The 26,643-nt window shown below is 34.1% G+C and overlaps 1 protein-coding gene and 1 long non-coding RNA gene across 2 annotated transcripts in view; one reads left to right on the forward strand and one right to left on the reverse strand.

Moving 5' to 3' along the window:
* The window catches only part of LOC125661593 (receptor-type tyrosine-protein phosphatase epsilon-like), a 95,454-nt gene that overhangs the window by 63,055 nt on the left and 5,756 nt on the right, over positions 1 to 26,643 (forward strand). Inside the window, exons 3-23 of the mRNA XM_056146970.1 lie at positions 369 to 623; positions 1,066 to 1,203; positions 3,009 to 3,146; positions 10,402 to 10,542; positions 10,691 to 10,828; positions 12,688 to 12,785; positions 14,670 to 14,782; positions 15,398 to 15,474; positions 16,148 to 16,431; positions 17,020 to 17,107; positions 18,196 to 18,269; positions 18,516 to 18,552; positions 19,454 to 19,551; positions 21,595 to 21,723; positions 21,903 to 22,051; positions 22,146 to 22,281; positions 22,752 to 22,898; positions 24,033 to 24,126; positions 25,073 to 25,146; positions 25,236 to 25,370; positions 25,806 to 25,925. Coding sequence (XP_056002945.1) covers positions 369 to 623; positions 1,066 to 1,203; positions 3,009 to 3,146; positions 10,402 to 10,542; positions 10,691 to 10,828; positions 12,688 to 12,785; positions 14,670 to 14,782; positions 15,398 to 15,474; positions 16,148 to 16,431; positions 17,020 to 17,107; positions 18,196 to 18,269; positions 18,516 to 18,552; positions 19,454 to 19,551; positions 21,595 to 21,723; positions 21,903 to 22,051; positions 22,146 to 22,281; positions 22,752 to 22,898; positions 24,033 to 24,126; positions 25,073 to 25,146; positions 25,236 to 25,370; positions 25,806 to 25,925 — 2,663 coding nt within the window. The remainder of the gene's footprint in view (positions 1 to 368; positions 624 to 1,065; positions 1,204 to 3,008; positions 3,147 to 10,401; positions 10,543 to 10,690; positions 10,829 to 12,687; positions 12,786 to 14,669; positions 14,783 to 15,397; positions 15,475 to 16,147; positions 16,432 to 17,019; positions 17,108 to 18,195; positions 18,270 to 18,515; positions 18,553 to 19,453; positions 19,552 to 21,594; positions 21,724 to 21,902; positions 22,052 to 22,145; positions 22,282 to 22,751; positions 22,899 to 24,032; positions 24,127 to 25,072; positions 25,147 to 25,235; positions 25,371 to 25,805; positions 25,926 to 26,643) is intronic.
* Positions 4,990 to 9,688, reverse strand: LOC130049430 (uncharacterized). Its single transcript, XR_008797924.1, has 2 exons — positions 9,412 to 9,688; positions 4,990 to 9,240 (listed from the first exon to the last, which is right to left on the reverse strand). It is a non-coding gene; the product is annotated as an uncharacterized LOC130049430 (long non-coding RNA).

The raw sequence follows: 26,643 nt of genomic DNA on the forward strand, positions 1-26,643 counted from the left end.
GTGTCACGCCTGCTGTGACACAATACCTCGGTTTTTGTGGTTTAATCCGAAGGTTGTAGATTACAACCGTATGAATTAAAAAATAGATGCAGATAAATACATGATTGTTTTTATTCTTATAGAGAATGAGTTGTGTGAGACATTGGGATTCCTTTTATTTTTTTCAAAGATTGTGAACATAATGGCCTTTGCTTTCCCTTTAATAATGTATTACATGTACTACGCTAGTTAGATATCATGTAGTAAACATCTAGATCAGAGTATATCTCTAGCTTCATACACAAATTAGAAATTGCGATAGGTGATATCAAAGAAACATTATACATATTTCACCTCCTCGTATTTAGCAATTAAGGTTTTTTTTTCAGATTCCAGTAATGGTTTCACAGCTCGATTCCTTGGTTTCTCGGTGCACATATCGAACTCAACCAACAAAGATGATGGGGTACAGTGTTTTAAAGACACGATGTACAACAGAACCACAATACCGAATACGACAACCATAACATGTCCTAGACACGGACGTTACGTCATTTATTACAACGAGAGACTACAGAATGTCACTTATCCTGATGGATATTCTCCGTACGCATACAACGAACTCTGTGAAGTGGAAGTTTACGGTAAGTGGACAGAAATTATGTAGCACGAGAAAGAATATTTTTGATTTGACAAAGAAACGAGTGGTTGTAACTTGGAGTCTATATATTTAGTAAATGTAAATAAAATTGAAAGAAATTTCGAAACATATCATGTTAAGTTAGAGTACACTAAAAGGAAACATGCATATTTCTATATTGTGGTGAAGTTGAGTTAGTAATGACTGTATGTTTCCTGGAACACCCGCGTGTATTTCATTTACATGCAATCAATCGATTGATGTAATCAAGATTTTATTATAAAGAAAATAGAGGGTATTTAGTAGAGTTCAACACGTTATTGTAAACTAAAGCTGAACTATTTCAAGAGAAACTTCCACTTCTTTTTTGATTGGATATGTTATGGAAGTAAAAATTGCGAAGCGTTACACCTATTCTTAAAAACGAATTCATAACTCAATTGTAGGTTGTCCTACACCAGACGTTTATAGAGAGAACTGTGATACACCGTGTCCCCAGAACTGTCAGGATAAACACTGTGACATCGTGAACGGAACCTGTCTGGGATGTATTCCGGGATACAAAGGGTCGTTCTGTGATCAGCGTGAGTATTGTTACATGTTTAACTCTGGTCTAAAATAATATTTCAACAAAATTCGAAGAAATTTGATCATTTTCAAAATCAGCGTATATGTATTGGCGGTTAAGTACGGTACAATGCTGAGAGTTGTATCTCTATAATGATGTTAAATCGCGTACCTTTGATATACTGTAAAAAGTGGTTATTTACGCTAGGGGTTAGGTACGTGTTTTTCCACGTCCAACATTATGCGGGGGGGGGGGGGGGATACGCGGTAACTGAATATGATATGCATTATATCAAATATCTATGATTATATACGTGGGGGATCTATTGTGTAACCGCGTGAGTAGTGTAAATTTGCCCCACCCATAGATAACCACATTTATAGTATTTTATACATTAGTTGTAAACATAATACAATTTTATTCTGATAACATGGATACATTCAGTAGCCATAGCGTAGCTAATCCAAAACAGGAAACTGGAAATCATTAGCATTTTTTGTAAGGTACTATATTCATGGGTGGAAGAACAATTTAAAGAAAGTTTAGAAATACAATGTATGTGCATTTACAAAACTTGTGTTCTTTGATCAGGTCTAAACAACATCGACATTACAAACCCATACCACACAATTGATAGAATCAAGTTCATTACATAAGTGTCACATCATTTTACTTGATCCAGGAATTAATATATGTGTAGCAAATATAGACCACACTGTCTAATCTGACACCTGCGTAATCTGACACACTTAAAATTGACCTATTTCAAAAGTGCAGAAAGCCAATATGACTATAGAGGATCTTTCACTTGGTACTGTATATGGTTAAGTGTAAAGGCGTTCAATATAATTTTAATTTCATGATTCCTCACAAACATTGTAATAGCAAAAAAAAATATCGATAGAATAACTCAGGGAGCGATGCCTTCTTTCATAATTGAAGTACCTCCTATTTCTCTGTTTGCAAAGCGTATCAAGAACAAATGTACATGTGTAGCTATGACTTGATAGACGAAAAACACATATTGCATTTCAATGTGTATCTTTAGCCAGTATCAGTCAGAGAGAGGGCTTTTTGTTCTTTAAAATCAAATACAAATATGAATTAAATTGAAAATCCATCAGAGGCAAACTGTGAATTTTAAAATCGTATTGTGCTAGAGAGAAAAAAAGCTGTTTACGTTAGGCATCCGGAATTCGAATATATATTTTACAATTTTGGAAGCAAAAGTGACTTACAGGTCCATATGTGAATTGATTTTATATGAATATATAGCAATCTTGTTTGTCAATATAACCTATCATTGGATAAAATGTCTAACTTGTTTCATAGCGATTGTTAGGCTGTTCTTGGCATACTGATTTTGACTACGGATAACTTCGTTTACCTGATCAAGATGCTTACTCCTCCTAGGCACTTGACCCCACCTCTGGTATATCAAGGCGTCCGTGTTTGCCCAACTCTCTATTTTGTATTGCTTGTAGGAGTTATGAGATTGATTACTGTTCGTTATCTTCACCACATGTCACTATCATAAATGATTTACTTACTCACAATGATAATATCTTCTTGAGACAGAGTATGATATGATAATTATCCCTATGACTCCAACAAACACAACCATTATTGTAAGTTGATTAGAAGTATTGGCCACTACAGTTTATTGTATTCATATATTGTACAATTGTATATCTTAAAAATATATGCGATATATGTAATACTTTAGAGGTTAAAGATCACTACCACACAAAACATGATGGGCATAATTAATATGAAATATTGTGATAATAATAAATATGATTAAATTACTGTATCTTACAGCCTGTGATAATAAGAAATACGGTCTGGAGTGTAAACAGAACTGTGGTAGCTGCAGCGATGGGGTACAGTGTAATCACGTGAACGGAAGTTGTCCAAACGGATGTGACGCAGGAGCTCAAGGCGATAAATGTGATGAAAGTAAGAAAAAATGTAGATGCTGCATATCTTTCGCAGACATTGACATACATGAGATAGGCAGCAGGACTCGCACGGGTAGCTTAGTATTGGAAGGGTTGTGGTGGAAAACAGATACGTCATCAGCAATGCCCATGTCGCGCGTTATATAAAAATTACATGTGGTCTTTTCAAATTTTAGCCCTTCCAGAGTTTCCTAAACAAGACGTTAAAACAGTCTATAGAAAACATATTTCGGATTTGACTAGTAAAACGAAAATTCGTTACGATGAAGTTGTTCCCTTATAGTGGGATATGGCATCACAACTCTGGACATCCGATGCGTTGAAAGATGCACCACATCATCAAGAAAATGTTCTTCAATGCAATTGAACAAATTGTATTGTATACATAATCAATATACAAAAAAATGGAAACAAGGTCTAACAACTTATTACGGTACTTCTCCATCTTATGTTAATCGGCTAGTACGGAATCAGGATGGAAATTACTATTGACCTAATATGGAATCAGATATCATTTTTGTTATCTCACCTGAGGTGAAAGCTCATGTGAGCTTTTCTGATCGTCCGTTGTCCGTCTTCTGTCTGTCCGTCTGACTGTAAACCTTTTACATTTTCGACTTATTCTCCAGAACCACTGGACCAATTTTAACCAAATTTGTCCAAAAGCATCCTTGGGTAAGGGCTTCCAAGTATATTTAAATAAAGGGTCATGCCTCCTTCAAAGGGGAAATTACACAAAAATATAATATTTAGGGTTGGGCCATTAAAATATCTTTTTCTCAAGAACTACTGGGCCAGAAAAGCTAATATTTACATGAAAGCTTTCTGACATAGGGCAGATTCAAGTTTGCTAAAATCATGACCCCGGTTGTAGAATGAGGCCACAGTATGGGATCAAAGTTTTACATACAGATTTATAGGAAAAATCTTTAAAAATCTTCTTCTCAAGAACCACTGGGCCAGAAAAACTGAGATCTACATGACGGCTTTCTGATATAGTGCAGATTCAAGTTTGCTAAAATCATGACCTCCTGGTGTAGGATGAGGCCACAATAGGGTATGAAAGTTTTATATACCCGGTACAAATATATAGGAAAAATGTTTAAAATCTTCTTTTCAAGAACCACTAAGCCAGAAAAGCTGAGATTTACATGAAAGCTCTCCGACAGAGTGCAGATTCACGTTTGTTCATAAGATGGCCCCGGGGTAGGATGGGGTCACAATAGGGGATCAAATTTATAGAGAAAATCATTAAAAATCTTTTGAAGAATCACTGGTTCAATTATAACAAAACTTGGCCAACAGCATCCTTGGATGAAAGGCGTTGAAATTTGTTCAAATGAGAGGCCATGTCCCTTCGCAGGCAGATTCAAATTTTTAAAAATAATGGTCCCTGGGCGTAAGATGGAGCCACAATAGGGAATCAAAGTTTTACATACAGATATATAGGAAAAATCTTTAAAAAATCTTCTTCTCAAGAACCATTGGGCCATAGAAGTTTACATTTACACGAAAGATTCCTGACATAGTGCAGATTCAAGTTTGTAAAACTCATGGTCCCTTAGATAGGCTTGCGCCACGGTAGGGATGAAAGTTTTACATGCGAATATGTAGGGAAAACCTTTAGATATGGACCAAGATGACTCAGGTGAGTTGGTTATATTGAAAGTTATATATGATTTTGAAGGTGTGATTTATGTCAATGTCAAATTTGATTAGATATACTTGTACAGATTATTGGTTTGGTGAAATTCAAGAAAAGGTATTTAAATTCAATGGTAGTAGTAAGTAGTAAAAATATTTCATAGATTTTATTTCATAATCTACAGATTCAGATTTAGTTGAAAAATAACAAAATAACAGAAGAAATAGTATTATCTCCTAAGTGTGATATTATCAACTTTTCGGGTTATATGTAAACTTTGCTTAAAATATTGTGTATGGTTATCTATATGTCAACCACTTTAAAAATATATTTCAGGTATGACATCTATTAACAAGTTAATTCCAATGAAAATTTACTGCTTTGTATCAAATAATTGGAACTTAGTGTGCAAAAATGCCCATATTTTGTAGCGTTCGTAGCCCTATGTAAGAAAAGTTTTGAAAACATTAATTCATAAAATAGAATATACTTTCTTTTTCATTATTTGGGACTTGGAAAAGTAATATTACATATAATTTTGTAGAGAACTGATTAACAGTAAAAGATCGGGAGCATAATTACAATGTTATGTACAGAGTAGAGTCCGTAGCCCTATAAAATTAATTGAATGAATGACAATATTCAGAAACTTTGTTCTTGTCCCAATCTTTCTAGAATGATATATCAATAGTCCAACTTCTCACACAATATACGAAATTCAGACTATAAATCACAATAGTTAATAGTGTCGGTGTTATTATGATTTCAATGACCATACTAAGGATTTTTTAAAAATAATTTTGCAAGGAAAGTTAATAGTATCTAAATGAAATAAGATTTGTCTCATAAGAACAAAAAAAAAGGTTGGTTAAAATACATACTTTGAAGAAAATAAGTGTAAAGCTTGATAACTCATTGTGACACAAAATAGTCCAACCTGATTGTGTTTCAGCCTTAATAACTAATACAAATGACATAGAATTACACATGAATAGCCAAGTGGTATTACAAAAAATGGATATCAATATCTTTATTTTCTTTCTATCTTTCTATGCATGCACAGTATATACATTATATGTATTGCAAATACACAGGGCCATCATTAAAAAAAAAATTTGTTTGATGTACTTCGACCCACATTTTTCAAGTCGGGTAGGTAGGTCGGTATTTTTTTTTTAAATCAGATTTTAAAAAATTCATATGTTTTCATTAAACACATAACGCTGCCAGGCAGAATAGAGTTCAGAACATTCATTTTGTACATAATACACGTAAATCTTCTAATGTCTCCTGAAATTTACTCAGGACGTTTTGCATTCGTCACGAATGAGGACCTTTACAGTTGTTAATAAATAAATCAACACCCCTTTTTATTTCCACCGGTCGATTCCGACATTCATAATAGCAATCACTTAAACACTTTAATGTGATCCATGAATATCCAAGTGAATTGCACGATGATAGTTTTAATATTACCCAATATTATTTTAATGCTGACTTCCCTGCATCGTTCAAATTGTTGTGACGATCGTGTTCCATTCGTGTGTCTCAGTTTAAGAGCAAAGTAAAAGTGCCGTTCACCTATTAATCGTCATAACATTTAAATATTCCCATATCAAAATAACATGCGTGCCTTTTCAGAAATATAGACCATCAACTTAAACGCCGACTCGTGGTCCGGCATAATTTTGGTGCGCTATCCCACGTTATTTTTTATCTAAATAACATGGCCAAACGTTTGTACATAAATACGATCAGGCCTCAACGGGGGAGTTCGTAGCTCCTTGCTCTATCTTGTTGGTAGATAATGTGGTAATTTGGAGCAGGGATGCAGTATATTTGATCGTTCACATAGAAAAGTGTTTGAAAAGTTCCCGGATTAACAAATGGTCATTATCAAAGTGAAAGTAGAACCGAAAGACACCCTAAGGACATTTTGATAAGAATTCTGTAAAACAACTAGTTCAAATAAAAAAAAATGGCATCAAGTTTAATACTAATTCGAAGAATGTCTATTTTCCAGGGAGCAAAAAAAATAAAAAATAAAAAAAATTCCAAGTGCAGAAAAAATGATCGGGTCGGGGCAAATTTCACGGGTCGGTCGGAGTACGTCAAACAAATCAATTTTTATTTTAAGCCCAGACAAAAACAAATATCAAATAATTCTGACTATAAAACACAATAGTTAATAGTTTATATGTTATTATGATTTCAATTAATATAACATGGATTTTTTGCCATTATTACCTCTATTTGGCATTTATATCTCTAAACTGGTTCGATAAATCAGAGATTGTTCTGCGTATGATAAGTTTTTAAATCGAGACAGGCTATTGAAAAACAGGTTGATGGTGCAGGGATTTCAACAGTTTCGTTTATAATAAGTGTTTTGCAAATTTTATGGTCGTTATAACGATCTACAACCTATCATTGGGCCAAATGATGTTTGACTTGTCTCAAATCGAATGTTAAGTCGTTCTTGACACACTGATTATAACTACGGATAACTCCAGTCGACAAGGAATGATTATTCATCTTAAGCACCTGTTCTTATGCTATCAAGGATTGGAATAATTTACCTTTAGATGCAAAAAAATTTGCAACTTAGCAAAGTTTTGAAGAAGCTGTAAAGCCCTTATTAGCCAGCAAGACAAAGGTTATATCCAGATAACATGCCCAGTTTTGTTTAATACTGATTTTTTTTATCACTTTGGTATTTTATTATAAAACATGTCTGAAGCTTGTCATTTTTCAACGCATTGTACAACTATCAATCAAAACCTGCCAAAATTACTCAAACTTTTATCTATAGCGCCTTCGCCCTGCGGGCTCGTTAGAAAGTTTGAGTATTGTATTTTATTTTTTGACTTTATTCTACCCCGATACCAAGAAAAAAGAATGCATTAAATATATATATATATATATATATATATATATATATATATATATATATATATATATATATATATATATTGGGATAAATCTCCGATATAATCTTCTAGAGTGCTCGACGTGGCCTCACGGAGCTACATAAATTGACGATCAGATGGAATTCAATCACATAACATTTATTTCTCTACAGGCTGTTTCGTAAGGGGATGGTTTCCCCTCACTCGTCGGGAGAAAAATGACATCTAACGAAAAACATCCGCGTGGCTGAGAATATGTTACACAGAAACATACTGGATAGTTGCTAATCATGATTACACACAGGATTGAGTAAATAGAAATTTATGGGAATGACGGCAAGTGCTGACAAGTTCTGAACGCTTATTCAATGAAGATTTTTCGGGATGACATAATATAAAGAATTTCTCTAGAATACAAAGGTTGCACTTTTTTGAAATGTTTGAGTATGATGATGTTTTTCCTAAAATTTCCCACTTGATTTTGTAGTCAATATTTTTGTCTTTCAATGTCCATATGAATTTGCTGAGCTCAGTGGTATTCTTTTTCGTGGAATTACGGAATGAATGAGTGTGGTTGACGTATCTTAATTTGAACTAGGTGTCTGCTAGTCCCACGTAGCTCTATTCTTGTCCATGATCGGCTCTGACTCTAGCTAAATACACAATTCCGTGGGCGCGACATTCACCGTTGAGCGGGCATTGGTCTTTGTTTCGGCAATTACACCTGTTACATGTATCTCCGGTCTGGCGCACTTGTTTGATTGAAGCGTTATGCGAGTCAATTACATTTTGCATGGATGGCATACAACTGTATGATATTTTAATAGTGTTTCTGTTGATAATCGGGCGTAGAACATGGCCTATCGGGAAACACTCATCTATAATTTTGATAAACTGTTTACCCAAGTTTGTTTTTACGTTACTATCATATGGGGGGTTAAACCATGTGATGTTACGGGAACGATTTCTCCTGCTGTTCTGTTTAGTTTTGGCTGATTCGTCGTATGTTAGCTTGTATTTATAGCCGCTTTCATCAAGTGCTTTTTGGTATATGCCGGCGGCTTTGACGAATTCCTCTTTGTCCGATGAAATTGATGGCAATCGGTGATTGATGCCTGATGGTATAGCTTTAAGTCCGTCGTCTCTGTATAGTCCTACGTTTAATAGACTACCGAACTCGGCTTTGATCACTGACAGCAGGTAGATGCCGACTAATTCACAACACTCAGCGCCATCGTATGAGCCCATGGTAATATCGAATAGATTTTCTTTGGCTTCTTTCTTGACCCACGGTTCGTTTTGACATAGTAATAACGACTTCTTTGTGTGCATAATGATGTGACTATCCGCATCGGAAATATGATGGAACTTCGATGCGTAACTGAGAGCATTGCGGAGTAATTGCTCAGATATGCTGGGATAAAAGTCCACGATATCAAAACAAATGAATGAAGATGAACTCTTGTCAGGTATACTGTCGAACCATTCCACTACGGATAAAGTTTTTCGCCATAATTTTTGTCTAGTGGCTGCCGCTACTGTTTGTATAATACGTTGTAGATTTGATTTACTGATTTTTCCGAGTTCGGACTTCGTCGGGTTGATGAGACGGCATTTCGGGTCGTTTTCAAAAAAATATTGACTACAAAATCAAGTGGGAAATTTTAGGAAAAACATCATCATACTCAAACATTTCAAAAAAGTGCAACCTTTGTATTCTAGAGAAATTCTTTATAATATGTCATCCCGAAAAATCTTCATTGAATAAGCGTTCAGAACTTGTCAGCACTTGCCGTCATTCCCATAAATTTCTATTTACTCAATCCTGTGTGTAATCATGCTTAGCAACTATCCAGTATGTTCCTGTGTAACATATTCTCAGCCACGCGGATGTTTTTCGTTAGATGTCATTTTTCTCCCGACGAGTGAGGGGAAACCATCCCCTTACGAAACAGCCTGTAGAGAAATAAATGTTATGTGATTGAACTCCATCTGATCGTCAATCTATATATATATATATATATATATATATATATATATATAAAGGACCCATTGGAAATAAGTTAATTTAAGGGTGTATGGGTTATCCTTAGGTTATTATATCATCATGCCATGTTATTCATAGTTACTTATTCGCTAACTGTTATAACTGCATAGTGCTATAGATTAAGCCAGATTTCAATTTGTTGTTCTAAATTTATAATAATGACATTCTGTGATATTTTATATCTGAATAAAGTGAGACAAAATGAAAACTTTCACCTCTGGTATACCCAGGGGCCTGTATTTGTCCAACTCTCTATTTTGTAATGCTTATGGGAGTTATAATATTGATCGCTGTTCGTTATATTCACCTTTCATACTAGAGTTACTGAATTTTGTAACCATTTAGTTGTTCGCATGTCACTGTAGTTAGAAAAAATCATTCATTTTTTACGGAAAATGAAGATTTCCATTAATTTACGGACAATTTGCTTAATTACAAACTCTTGTTTGAAAATTGTGTTTAACGTAATCAGAATGTTGATGATGAAAAATTTGGAATTTCAAAAATGTTTGTTTTCTTATCGAATGTTTTATTTACTTCAGTGACATAGCCTCCATTGTAACCATTGCAACTCTAGTATTTCAATGATATACCCCCGTAGTTGAAATGTGTATTTAACTCGCAATGACTCTCGTATTTTCTGTATGAACAGAATGTCAAGAAGGTCGCTATGATTACAACTGCCAGAAGAAATGTAACATCAACTGTGGAGTCCCTGAAAGATGTGACAGAGTAACAGGGCAGTGTCAGAATGGATGTCAGGCGGGGTGGACAAATCACAAATGTGATTCAAGTAAAGAAATGCATGAATATTTACCTGCATACCACAGGAAACCGAATGTTATATTTTTCGATATTTTATTATCTCGTTTCCACAGTTAAGATTTAACCCGGATAAATAATGCATCAGCTTTTCAATATATATATATCCGTTTATACAGAATGCGATGGTAATACATATGGGCTAAACTGTACTAAATCCTGTGGAGTTTGTTTGGGCAAGGAACAGTGTCACCACGTAAACGGCACGTGCATCAAAGGCTGCGACAGAGGTTACGAAGGAAGCAATTGTTTAAAAGGTAATTAATTCAATTTTGACATGGTTATTTTATTGGTTTTGTTTGGACGAAATTTTTTTATTCATTTTTGGAACTACAGATATAATAACAAAGTAAATATTCTAATAAAAGTGAGCAAATTGTGGTTGAACACCGAAGTTGCCCATATGTGTTATATAAATGATATAATCTAAAACTGTACATATACATACATGTGACATAATTGATATTACGCAGGGTTGGTAGAGAGTTGAAATCTCTCAGAATTATGATATAATTTGATATTACACAAAGCTGTGATATAACTAATATAACTGATATCAATCAGAACTTATATGGTTCACTGATGTTTAAAAAGTGTGACCGGTTGACTCCTCATAGGCACCAGATTCCAACTCTGGTATATCTAGGGGTTCATGTTTACCCAACTCTCTACAGTAAAACACTGATATAGCGAATTTCTGCGGACACTCAATAAAAATTCGCTATAAGCGTAATTCGATATACGTTTATAGCAAATTCATAATTCAAATATACCAAATTCGTTTGAAAACTGATTTGTTCTACATGCATACGTGTATCAGTTGTATAAGAAAGTAGCAATCGATATATTTACGTTTGTATTGTCTCTAAGAGAAATGAAGCCTATATATTTTCAAGAAGAAATATTCTTATACAAGAAATATACGCATTGATTTATATATGATAATTTAGCTTGATGAATTATTAAGTCACGTAAGGACTTGTCGAGAAAAAAGGGTCAACAAAATTATGCGCAATGCATACATGTACAAACAGTCTATTGCAGTTGTCATTCACTTGTTGTTTTACACAAATAAAGGAGTATAAGATAAAAGAAATGCAATCAAATTTCAAATTTAATTAACAATAATAGTAAACAATACCGACAATATATTTGCTAAACGTATTTGTAAGTATTGTTTTGCGTTAACAACCTTTTTTGAAAAAAAAAACACAAACAGAAATTTTGTAATAAGTGTGGACCTATATGACAATGGAAAGAGATTGTTAAAAATCACAACGAGTTTAAAAGGGAAAAAAATCGTTATTAAACATGATTTTTAAGTTTAGTTTTAATTTAAGGGGAATAGGAATTAATTTCGTTATATCCATAAATTCGCTACATCCGTGCTCGTTATAGACGCAGATTTTTATATAGAGTATATAAAGAATTTGCCGGGGAAATTGTTTTCACTTCGCCGTAATCTCGCTATATCTGTATTCGCTATATTCGAGTTTCTTGTATTTTGCATCGCTCACTGTTCGTTATCTTCACCTTTCATGATATAACGATTCCAATGATAATCTACATCGCTATAGAATTTACTAAATGAAGAAACTCTTAAACATCATATCTATGAATATGGCACCCACGGAGTAGAGTTGCAACCACAAAGGTGAGCGTTTAATTTCCTGCGCCCCCTGCCAATGTTCATAAAGCACACGTTACACAGGGTAGTGGAACTTACAATTGATCAGAGAGTGACATATTCATTTAACAAGCATGGTTAGATTGCAATTACAGTAGTTATTTTCACGGAAAGGAAGATGTATCTATTTAAATAGATTGCTTTATGTAAGTCTGATTGGATCTCTGCATAACTTTATCCCTATTATAAACTTAAGTTTTTCTCTTCCGCAACTCATCGCAAATCTGGTGTTTTCAAGGGATCTTGTTTTCCCCTATTATTAATTTTACATGTTTTAGAAATTTTCTTGAGATTGATCAATGTTTGCTATCTTCACGATCACATTTTCTTCATTGTAGCAAATATTGCCATATCTCCTCTACGGTTTTACCCCGTCAAATAGGATACTGTGTCCATTATATGTTTTTCTCAATTACGTCATTTGTTTAGGGTGCGACTGGAAGTACTTTGGTTATAACTGCAATGAAACTTGCCCCACGACTTGCAACAATCAAACGTGTAACGCTGTGACTGGATCATGTGTACAGGTAGGGTGATTTTACATATACGATTCGATAACAAAAGGTGTTGCTAGAAATTAAACTATATTACTTCGAAATATTAATTACTGAGTAAAAACCCTACCAAATTAAACGATATCAATGGGTTCCATGCTGAGACCTCAACATACCGGGGTCGATTATCAAATCAGCAAGGAATGATTCAATCATGAAAAATATGTGACTTTAGAGAGAGAAAAATATTTTTTTAAATTGATTTCATTAAATAATACAAAAGTTTTATTCTACGAGCTTTATTGTCCAATGCATTATCTCATAATCATACTATTGACCTACTAACATGAAAGATGAAGATAACGAACAGTGAATAATCTCACAACTCCTATTAGCAATACAAAATAGAGATTTGGGAAATGGTGACCTCCGGACACACCAGATGTGGGACTAGGTGTCCAGGAGGAGCAAGCATCCCCTGTCGACCGGTCACACCTGCCGTAAGCCCTATATCTTGATCAGGCAAAAGTTATCGGTAGTCAAAATCAGTGTGCTAAGAACGGCCTAAAAATCGGTATGAAATACATCGGACAGCATATGACCCAATGATAGATTGTATTGGCAAACTACATCGTTATAACGACCATAGAATTTGCGAAATGCTTACTTTAAATGAAACTATTGAAACCCCTGCACCATTAACTTGTTTGTCAGTAGCTTCCATTGATTTAAAAATTGACCATAAGCAGAAAAAAGCTGTTACATATCGAATTAGTCGAGAGATATAAATACCATATGCAGGTGATAAGGGAATATTGCTACATAAATATGGGAAGTTGACGATGGAGAAGCTGAAATCATCCCGTTTGTCAAGTTGAGTTGTTAATTTGCCGTTAATAGCTACTTTCAATAAAATATCTAAGAATGAAGCAGAATTGGACGACTCTGTGGTGCTTTTTATTTCGTTTTCACTGGTATATATGGAAATTATTATCGTTGATATATAAAACGTCGTTGATATATATAAATGTCGAATTGAATGCCACAGCAATATATTTTCCTTCACCCGTAGACGTTTTTGAACAAATTCTGCTTCATAGGAATATATAGCAGGTCAGTTAACAAATGAGCACAATTCATGCTCATGGGGATTCCAACAGATTGTTGGAAGACCTGATCACCAAAGACCACGAAGATATTGTCCGTACTGAAACTCAGTGTTGAGAATGTTTCATCTCTTTATTCAGTGTGGATGTAGTAAAAGACTGTAAAGTATTAAAACAAAACATGACAAACATGTAATTGAAAATACATACAAAACTCTCGTAGAAAAACACATATTCTATTATGCTTCAGTTATGGCCAGAACGGCTTTCTATACTTTTTTTTGACAGCAATCAGTTTATAATAATGGCAAGAATACGATAATAATCATAACGCAGCAAATTATCCTCACAAATCCACAGATACAAGTGTAACATATATGTGACTAGATTGTAATCTCAGATAATACTTTAAACATAAACCACGTGCTTGCACAAAAACCAGGCCATGTTAACCGTGGGAAGATAATGCTAAAATTACTGAAATACTCGACGTTACAAAGTATGTATTCTAACATATGTAACTAAAGATTCTACAGTTTCTGAAAAATGAAAGTCAACTTACACTGTAGGGTTACAACGTCACAATCTCCGGTGTAACAGTTACACATTGTAAACACTATAAATGACGCTTGCAACAATAAAGCGAAGTAACTCTTCAGATACACACACAAAAAAAACCTCGTGTATAGTTGATTCGGAAACATCACATTGTCAATGAGGAACTCAAGTATATTTTTCATTTCAACATCAGAGTACGTGTGCATGCTGCGTTCAAATTCTTTGTTATGGTCTTTTGGGGTTGTTCTTTCAGGGGAACAAACAGGGACAAGAAAATTCAGTTGTCAGCACTCCAATTATAGGTGGGCTTGTGGCGGCTGTCATTCTATGTATCGCTGTTGTTTTAGTTGTAATCGTGTTCAGAAGGTAAACTTGTTACATTTATTTTATTTGTAGACACATAAAATTCTTTTAACAGAACTATGTTTAATTCCGCATTAATATTTTCTTTCTGTGTTTTTTTTATGGAATATGAATTAATTTAGCCAATTGTAGTTTATTGCATATTATGAAATGTATTTATCTCCAAATTTGTTGACGAACAGTGAGAGTCCTTCATGTGTTACTGCATATGTTTCTCATAATTGTATCGATATTGAATTATTTTATGACATACATAAAGAAACTCTGGCATTCCGTAGCTCGGTTTTTGTTCCTAAATAATTATTATATCAAGTATCTAAAGATAAATAAAGCAGTTTAAGTGAACACGTCATTTAGTATCATGACGTTATAAACCAAGATCAAACCGATGGAATAATGAAAATTAATGGGCTGGGACATATTAATACGAACCGTTTACCAATGACTCATTTGCAGACGAGCAAATCAACATGTAAATTACACAAATTATCCCAAGCCAATAATGCATGTTTTACAAATGAATATATATATATATATATATATATATATATATATATATATATATATTTAAATAAAATGCATGTTTTACATAATTTGATATATGCGTGATATTTCTAGAATGAGGTCGAATAAAGCAAGAACTGACCCACCTCCTCAAGCGAGACCTCCAGCAGAAACAGGGGAACATTTATATCGTAAGAAAATGTTTCATTCATAATATGTATGCAGACGTACGTATACACAATCAAGAGTCAGTGATTATGTACCCCTTCCCCAAGTGCCGGTTTGACTTTATACCCTTTATTTACAAAATCATTATTTTCATTCACTTATATCGCTAAAAAAAAGGCTGGGAAAATGTGTGATTTATCACTGTCTGTTTGATATATGAAATAGAACATAAGATCAATTTACATAGAAGGTGAACTGCAACTGTATTATAAACGATATACAGAGATTTACCTCACGAGAGACTTCCAACGGAAACAGCGGAAAATGTCTATCGTAAGAAAATGCTTTGTTTTTAAATATGTATATACATGCATATATGCAATATCTAGAACCAGTGATCTAATAACCTCCTTTTTCTAAATGCCATTTTGATTTTTACCATAACTTTATTTTTATATGCTAGTATCACTGAAAACAAAGTATCGGAAAATTAGTGATTTATCACTAAAGTTTGATACATAATGTAGAAAATTAGATCGTTTTACATAGAAGGTGAATTGTGTTATCAACGATATGCTGATATTTACCAGAATTAAAAGTATTTATCTTAAATCTGTCAATAGTTGACTCTGATCAGACGTAGAGTTATAAATCATATCTATTACTTCTTAGATTATCAATTATTATATTTTGTAGAGAACAGCGATAAAGTAGGTCAAACTTTTACCAACATCTACGAAAATATGGATCCAAAAAATAAGCTCATCTCAAAACCGGAAAGGAAATCCACCCCTGACACAAAAGCAAAGAAATACGAAACCAAGGCTGATTACGACACTGATGACGAAGGCGTAGAGAATCCCTATGGTGATCTGTACATAAATGAAGAAACCGTAGCTGATGTTCCAATCAGTAAATTGGAGAACGCTATTGCCGAAAAAAAGAAAGACGAAGAAGATGGGTTTAAAAGAGAATATGCAGTAAGTTATGGTTAAGGGATCCTGGAGACACGTAAAGATTGAACTGTATATACCATTAATAAGTTGTGATTTAAATGAAAAAAATATTACACAGATGGAAATTTGATTTGATTTTTTTCATTGAGGACATACTTTTGACATATAACTACGTGCCTTTGCACGTTTCTGTAAACCTTGTTCAATGATATTTAAGAGAACTTCGATACTTTATGCCAACATTTTCAAGAAGTGTTGCAGTTAATACCCTCGTGTATTTTCATAAATGAAGTTTATTTTATTTACGTTTTTACCTTTCTGTCGGAATTTTCTCAGCTCTTAAATAGTCGAACTGTCTTTATTAAGATCCGTATGCATTCTAATATTGTTCACATTCATGTGGATATGCCCATCATTTCAATTGGAAAAGACATTGAAGGTAAACACGTAGGAAATGTAAATATTTCAAGATGAATGAATATGGCGTAAAATCATAAAAATTACTTTAAACATATATCTGTGTGAATGATCTATAAGAATTGTTCGTAATCTGACGTATCTGACATACGATTAAGGGGAGCAAATTCTAATTATCTGCTATTCTTCCTGTAGATGTTGTCGTACGGGGAACAACACCAGTGTGATGCCGGAAAGCGACCTGAAAACGTGCCGAAAAACAGATTTAAAACCACTTTCCCGTGTATGTTTTTATGATAATATGTTATAATAAAATCCCCGTTGAATCGTGGGGGAAGGGGGGATAGGACGATGTTTAAGGTATTCATCAATTAAGACTGTCTCTTTATATCATTCTCTACATAAGTCAATTTATAACTTCCGAGTACACATCCCTTCTAATCTATCTATTCTCAAATCAAAATAACAGATAGTGTTCATTGTCACCATTCTACGTACCAGGTGCATGCATGTATGATGCATTGGGCAATTGTGAAAATCCATGCATGTTTTTGTCAATCAATGTGAATCCGTAGGTTGGTTGATAGATTGAATATTGTTTAACGTCCCTCTCAAGAATATTTCACTCATTTGGAGACGTCTCCATTGCCGGTGAAGGGCTGCAAAATCTGGCCCTATGCTCGGTGTTTGTGGCTTTTGAGCAGGGAGGGGTCATTATCATGCCACACCTGCTGTGACACGGGACCTCGGTTTTTGCGGTCTCATCAGAAGGACCACCCCATTTAGTCGCCTCTTGCGACAAGCAAGGGGTACTGAGGACCTATTCTAACCCGGATCCCGGAGGATGATTCAGTAGGAGTGACAATGAGTCATGCTTTTTAAATATTTTTAAGCACTTGGTTTTACAATATTATTCACATCACCAATCACTGCCTGGAAACTGCCAGTTGCATAAAACCGCAATACAAGCATAACCTGAAATGAAACATGCAAAACCATGGATGAATGACCTTGATAAGTTTATACTTTCAAAAAATGAAATTGCCATCGAAAAAATTCAAAGTGTTATCAAAATCTCTTAATATTCCTCCACATATTATACAACGATTACTTCCAAGAACTAGCAACATGAATGCTGCCCTTTTCCCGAAGTTCAACTTGAGATACCTCTGTAGCTATTTAAAGATGAAGACAATTCTTAGATATTTTCCAAAGTTAAGATACTTTCGAAAAACTCACTTATGATTAAATTCTTCCGAAAATATATCTTAAGACATTTCGTAGTCCTAAATTACCGTAATACACATACCTGCAGATTAAATTTTTTTACATGTATTTCTTTATAGATAAACGCTTGCGTTTTGTTTACAGATGATCATTCCAGAGTAATTTTAAAGGGAGATAATAGAACATCGTCCGACTATATCAACGCCAATTACATCAATGTGAGTCGACAATGATAACCAGTATTTGAAAAAAAAATATACATAGTTTTTTTAATCAAAGCAGTAATGAGGAAGTGTGAATATATTTTTAAAAATAAAAAATCGAGTGGTAAAATAAAGATTTTTGCATTCATCAATTTCTTAATTCAGTTCAAGTTATGATAAAAAAGAGGATTATACCGTGTATTCCTCAATATCTAAGTTTCTACATTTGAGTTTCCACTTCCTGTGTTTATTATATTTAAGGGAAAAGACGTAAAGAATGAATATATTGCTTCACAAGGTAAACATTATATATATATATATATATATATATATATATATATATATATATATATATATATTCAAATGTAAATACATAAATATCAAGGATAGCCCATGAACCCATGAATGCTCAAACGCTTATTTACAATGGAATCCTTTGATGCATGTACGTTTGTGCTAGGGGGTAATTATGTGAGGAGAAAGTGGAGTACCCGGAGGATGTCCACGTGTCCGAACGCCTGGCAACCGTACCCACTCGTATACAACTACTGCCGGGTACGGGGGTCGAGCTTTGGTCACAGTGGTGAGAAGCGAGAGCTCCACCTGGAGACCCTACACGTGTAGATTTATGTTTTTCACTATATTACAGCTGATTTTACACTTCAAGAAACATAGGAATATAATATGCAAATATTGTAATTATTTTCACTTGATGGTTTATGTGCAGCATTTATATTTCGATAACGTTTACCTCTTTATAGTTGTTCATTAGACATAAAACGAAAGATTATCCTGATTACAATCCAGTCAGCTTAATCCGGACCATTTCTAAATGTGCATCCTGAAACGGTCAAACCTAGTTCATACCAATAGTTTTTAAAATATATATAAGTATGCTGTTGATTTTAGTCACTAATGGTAGATCCAGGCCAGGTTGTCCGGTTATCCGGACACTTTCTAGATGTTTATCATCAATTAAAATTCAACATGGTCGACGCGAGTCGATTTGAACGTATTACTTTCATGCAAAACCACTGGAATAAAAATGTTGTCTGGATAACGGAATTGAGAATTGAAGCTGTAAGAGATTGTTTTTTAAATATCAAAATCGAACTGAAACTAATGACATATTTGGACAGAATATACAATTACTCTAGTGTATTAGGGTACGTTAATTCAGTTATCATAATATCTTCCAGGACCTAAACAAAACACACTGGTGGATTTCTGGGCGATGATATGGCAGGACAATATTAGTCAGATTGTGATGTTGACAAATCTTAAAGAGGGAGACAAGGTAAGCCGCAACAGTAAATATACTCTCAGGGATTAAAGATTGGAATTGAGAAACACTATAGTAAACGTAGAGGTATATAAACCAACAAACATTCAGAGACAAACTTCATGTGCGGATCCAGATAATTTTAAAGGGGTGTGTTTCGACATAAGGCGATGTTTTTCCAGACAAAAAGCTCAGCTTTCATTCAGCAAGATGGCGCGAAACAGCATTAGTCTCTTATTGGTAAGTGTCTGACCAGGTGATTGGGGGTTACATTCCCTGTATTCTCCCTTGAATCCCTCATTTCAAATTAGTTATGTCTTAATGAATAACTCCAAGGAGGAATAAGGTGCAGCTAAGACTTTAACATATACACGGTAAAATTTCTATCTTAAAACGGAGTCATTATAAGCTATGATGCAAAAACAAACCTTAAAAAAATCTATCCTTACACCAACAGTGGAGACGAGCCCGAATAGGTTGCAATTTATTCAATAATTATATGCGAATACTGAAATATTTCATCAATAATTGTGATAAAATTAGGACAATGTACAATATTATAAAGATTGTTCTACTTTTCTCTGCTGAAACATGTTATTGCAATAAAGGGATTGTTATATAAATTTCATTTAAAAAAAATAGATAGGTACGCATTGGGTGTTGTGCATGTGCATGCATGTACATGCAATGGTGTTCAGTTTATCGATTTGTGTAAAAATTTTATTATGTTGAAATGCGTTTTATGTTCAAAGACAGTGTTGTTCACAGAGTTTTACAAGCTTGAAAGGTTTGCGACAAGACTTGGACATTTTTGTCACACAATTAGTGACGTGGAAAGATTGAGAGTAGAACTAAGGAAAGTAGAGGCAGTTGTGAGCATACATTACAGAAAAAATAAAAAATCGCATCGAAGGTTAAGCAAGTCAGAGTGAATGCAATAGAAATATAATGAATATAGTATGGAAATATTTCAATCACATTTATGTATACTATGTTTGTAAAATGTCCATGCTGGGTATTTTGGAGTGAACTAAATCTAGCATGAACCTACTATGGGGCTGAAAACTATCATTTAATATAAAACCCTGGCAGAAAACTAAAATAGGTTGTTTCTGCTGCCTAATTTCATTCCTGTACTGAGTATTTGGCAAATATTGTTGAAATTGAACCTTGCAACAATGTGAGCATGTTGCTAAACTCGCTCAAACTCTCAGAGTCTTGTAATTTTGGCATTCAAAATCAAAACATGAATAAATGTTGAAACAAGTAATGAATAAAAAAAATTGGCAACGCCCACATTGATCACAAACATTTCAGTGAACGGATGTAGAGATTGCCTCTATCATTTTGCTGATTTTTTTAAATTTCTTTTTCTTTTACATACGTGTTTCCTTAAGAGTCTTGCTCCACGGACAAACATTCTGCTGTTCTGAGCTTCGCTTAGCATGAAATAAAAAATAAAAATATTAAATGTAAAAGAGACTGTTTGATTAAAAACAAAAATACCAAATAAAAAGGCTTTTCTTTATTGATTTTCGTTTTATATCTAATCCTTTTTTATTCAATAATATCAAATATTATTTCAGAATTTCGTTTTGTATTGGACCTTGGTTTTTTGTTTTTTTTATATATATATAATAGTTTCGTTTTTCATTTGGTTTCGGTTTTTATGTATTAATTTCAGTATCATCCCCAGCTTGATTGATTGATTGTTTTCTGTCCCGTCGAGAATTTGTCACTCATATTAAGGCACCACTAGTTGTAGTTGAAGTACCATAAATTTAGACCTAGTAGCAATGAGTGTTCTTTAACGTGCCAACGGTTGTCGTGACAAGGGACCTCCATTTCAAGGTCATACCCGAAAGATCTAAGATTCTCACTTTCAAACGCCGAGTGTTAGGTGAAGGAGCAACAGCTACTAATGTTAACATCTTAGTATTGCTGCGATCATGATTCACCTTTAAAAAAGTACATGTTTAAAATCAGTTTTGTGCATTGGCTATTAATATATTCACAGCTGAAGAATCTGAAAATTAATAAAATGAATGGTATTTACAGATAAAATGTACACAGTACTGGCCTGAAGAAATGAAAACCAAAGCCTTTGGACTATTTGTGGTCAAATCTGTGGAAGAGAAAAAATATGCGTTTTACTTCATCAGAACACTCTCCGTATCACACAAAGAGGTAATCTAGACTATCTAGGTAGTAAATAGATATTCATGAAAACAAATACAATGTCGGGTAACAAAACGAAATCATCTACTCGATTAATTCAGGAATTTTATTTATATCAATTTATATTTCCTTGCAACTACACGTAATAACATACACACATGTATTTTAAAATTGTTCTGTATTTTCAGCTCAAAGTGTCCCGCGTTGTCACACAATATCACTACACCTCCTGGCCGGATCACGGGACCCCGAGTCCGCTCTGTTTGGTTGTTTTCCACAATCACGTGTCACGGACGAAACCCAATCAAAAGCAAGCACCAATTGTAGTACACTGCAGGTAATAAAAGATAGCTCCTTCAGGTTTGGTAAAGATGAGGTGAAATGAAAGGAAACATTTTGATGAATTTTCATATTGACTTGGTATTTTTTAGTGCTGGGATAGGGCGGACTGGCACATACATCGCCCTGGATGCTTTGTATAAAGCCGGCAAGGCGACAGGCAAAATCAATGTAGCGGAATACGTGAAGACAATGAGGGCAAATCGAATGAACATGGTCCAAACCTATGTAAATCAACCTTAATTTTCTTATACACCTTAATCATGGATACCGTATAGCGGTTTTTTTCCGCGGTGTGATAAATGTGGTTTATCTTATCGGTTAAATAGCTTTCCGCTATATTTCACTCACCAAATATGCACCGAATTGCGACTTTAGTATTCGCAAGAAAAATAACTCTTTTATATCCACCAAAATTTATTCCACTAACATTATTAGCATATCTTTGAGCCAGGAAATCGCCATATTTTAAACCAGTTAAAAACCCGCTATGTGGTATATATATTCTTTTGATATCAATATTTTGTTTGACATTGTTGTGGAGTATGGTATGAATTCAGAATTATCCCTTTTATCAACCCAAAAGTATCACGTGATATATATCATATACATGTAACAGCTCAAAAACTTGAAAGCATTGAAACACCAATCCCTCCATCTTAGCACATTTTGGACTCTAAGTGGAATTTCCCTTTCAGGAACAATACATGACGGTGTTTCTTGCTCTGAACGAATACTTTAAAGCTGCTGTTGATGCCCAAAGTCTTAATCAGTTCACCCAGAAGACAGAGAATTTGGCGGGAAACCAACCAGCCAACCAGACGACAATTAGGAAGGAGTTTGAGGTACGTGTAGATTCACTTGAATTTGTATAAGCTAGTTTAAGCTGGTAGATTTGTGTCTGTTGAACATACGAAAATAGACGTCTGTAGAAAGACAAACTAAGCGCAGGTGTACAATTTTGTGACCAACAGATGTGCTCCAGTTTCTGTGATCACTTTCATCTGACCACAAATGCTTCTGTTCGGGGTCCGTAATAGTTCTGATATTATTAATTTGAAAGAGCACCATCCCTCAATGTTTACGATAGAAAATCCAATAAAGAGGAATCGACATGTTACAGTAATTCCGTTATTGTTAATGTACATGTTACAATAATTCCGTTATTGTTAATGTACATGTTACAGTAATTCTGTTATTGTTAATGTACATGTTACAGTAATTCCGTTATTGTTAATGTACATGTTACAGTAATTCCGTTATTGTTAATGTACATGTTACAGTAATTCCGTTATTGCTAATGTACATGTTACAGTAATTCCGTTATTGTTAATGTACATTTTACAGTAATTCCGTTATTGTTAATGCACATGTTACAGTAATTCCGTTATTGTTAATGTACATGTTACAGTAATTCCGTTATTGTTAATGTACATGTTACGGTAATTCCGTTATTGTTAATGTACATGTTACAGTAATTCCGTTATTGTTAATGTACATGTTACGGTAATTCCGTTATTGTTAATGTACATGTTACAGTAATTCTGTTATTGTTAATGTACATGTTAGAGTAATTCCGTTATTGTTAATGTATATGTTACAGTGATTATGTTATTGTTAATGTATATGTTACAGTGATTATGTTATTGTTAATGTACAATGCCCCAAACCAGTGTTGAATTTCACTTTTTGCAGCATCTTGAACAATTCCTACTGTAATGGCGTAGTTTATGACATCACAATTAAACAATTACAAATGAGTATCACTAATGCACATTGCGTTTTTATGGCATAAATATTTTCTTATCTCTTCAACAATACATAACAACCAGTCATTCCCCTAGATCTGAAACAATTTTCTATCATTACACAGATGAAGGATGTCGTTGTCGAGAGAAGGATTTTTGTATCAAATATGGTCTTATGGTATATTGTGTACGTATTTAAGATATGAAATATTGAAATATCATCTTTTACAGCTCTTGATGAAAATACGACCTGTGTACACGCCAACAGATTACAAAATTGCTAGCCAACACAATGCGAAGAAAAACGGACATGATTTATTGCCACGTGAGTATTGTGATTTTATTTTTCATTTTCAGGATATGCAATATGTTGCCACTTCATTCTAACTATAGCTTAACGACTCAGAGAACCAAGGTATGAATTGGGATCGTACATTATGAATCATTATTATGTTGGGAATTTTATCTCTGTAGTATTTTGCTGCATTAACACTATGTAGCCTCTACAGCATGATCAATAAGTTTGAAATCGCGAAATTCTCATTAGATTTGCGTAATGGTCAAAATTCAGAGCTTTGGGTCGCCATAACTTTGGTTTAATTTAATTTAAACAATATTTTATTATGATTATTCCTAATAATATGAGACAATGGGTACTGTCTGTACACGTCCTTTCTATGAATTTGGTTTAATCATTGAAATAACTGGTTGGAACTTTTATCAGAACTATACAGGTGATGATTCAATGCGAATAATTGTCTTATGTATTGCCAAATGCTCCATTATTACAAATTTAAATGGCTTGTAGTTTGATCCTTGATCATGCGAGATGTTATTTCATTATGATAATTCATAATAGGATCGGAGAGCAGGCACTGCCTATATAACTCCTCTCCGTAACTTTGGTTTTACCATCGAGAGAAGTGAAATTTTGATCAGAACTATGCAGATGATGATTCATTGACATAAAGACTAAAACTAGTTGTTTTGTACTTATTGCCAAATGCTCAAATATTACAAGTTTAACTGGTTTCTAATTTGGTCCTTGGGGATATTAGTTGAATCCCGATGTACTATAGTTATTGAAAATTATTATTTGCAGACATTTTTATATCAATTATTATAGAAAGTTTTGATGGACTTTTACTTCAAAGATGCAGAAACATTTTTGTATGGACGACATCTTCTAACGTTTAATTCTTATTAACATGTAATACATAGTTTAGCATAGAGCAACAAATATTACAATATTTATGTTCTAATTAATTTAGTTGACAAGTACAGTTTATATCTAACATCATCGGTTGCAAAACGTGGGAACTTCATCAATGCCATCCATGTCCTCGTGAGTACGATTCAGAAAAGAAATATTAATATTGCAATACTATACCCCCAAAGTATCGAAACTACAAATGTGCCTTATTTATTCTCCAGTCATACACAGATGATAGGACCTTCATAGTGACGTGTTATCCACCACCAGAGGGCGCTGTGGACTTTCTTCACCTGCTCAATGACCATGAATCTAATACAGTGATCTGTATGGATCCGTTACATGAAATTGAATCGGTTTGTATTTGTATTAGAATAATCGACATGCATCAAGAATACACTTTTTTTGAAATCATGTACAAGAAAATGACTAGTGTGTCATCGAATCGTAAAGGCTTCAATTTCTTGACTGCCGCTTTAAGATACTTTGTTCGTATTGTTTCATTTAATGCCAAATACTATTTATGGAAAAAAATACATGTATGAACGAGTTGGTTCTAATAATCAAGTCGATGGTATGAAAGGAAGAATCTTTGATAAAGATAAATGGATGGTCCCAGAAATTGAGAAATAGGTAATCGTTTTCTCATGAATACATTTGGCACTAAAAATGGACTTATTTCTGTATATCATTGACGTATTCTAAGTAAAATATAAGCTAGACAAAGTAAGTTCATGCATATTTATTTATAGCTGTAGTTTTCATATTGCACGATTTTATCTTTGCTTCAGTCGAAACCATGGTTACCAGATCCAGGTTCCACTAAGTCCTTGCCACCTTTTGAGGTGCGTCATCAGTCTGAAAATAGCACAGATGTTAAGATCACCACAGCACAGATTGTAAGAAACGAGGTGAGTGGTACATTGTATAAGGATCTGTTGTACATTATCATTGCGTCGAGGGTCACCTCAAAGTATGACTAATGGAGCACAATGTTTGCATTTCCCTTTAATGTTCGACCATTTTCGTGCAAGACAGGAAGATATATTTTAACTGTGCGTCAATTCATTTCATCATATCATTCTTGCCTCGAGGGTCACCTCAAAGCATGATCAATGCAACACAATCCTAGCATATTTCTTTAAGGTTCCGACGTTTTTCTTCTACGTATTTGTAATGAGTTTGAGGTACAGAAACTTTTGTGTCTTTCTGGATCACCATTTTGTTTAAAGAGACATTACCGTGTACAGGAATTTTTCAGCCTTTCTTATTAAGAGATATTGTAGTTTAAGTACAATTTTAGTAAGAATGTACAGCAGAAATTCAAACAGGGGAGCAGCTTATATCCATTTCACTGACATCGTTTAAATTATATCTTCATTACACAGTGGCAAATCCAGCATCAGCGCGTTAGGCGCATGACCCCCCCTCCCCACCCACCCTCATAAATATGATATGTCCAAAACACTAAGATACATACCGGTACGTCCTATGTTGTCAGAACTCGGTATCTTTATGGGACTTCGCTCCTTGGAATCCAACCAGGTCTTCACCCTGTTGTCACTGGGGAATGGCCATGAGACAAAGACACACAGCCGTTCACTGTTGGATGTTCACTGTCCAGAAATG

Source organism: Ostrea edulis, chromosome 8, assembly GCF_947568905.1.
Source record: "Ostrea edulis chromosome 8, xbOstEdul1.1, whole genome shotgun sequence".
In the NCBI taxonomy this organism is placed as follows: Eukaryota; Metazoa; Mollusca; class Bivalvia; order Ostreida; family Ostreidae; genus Ostrea; species Ostrea edulis.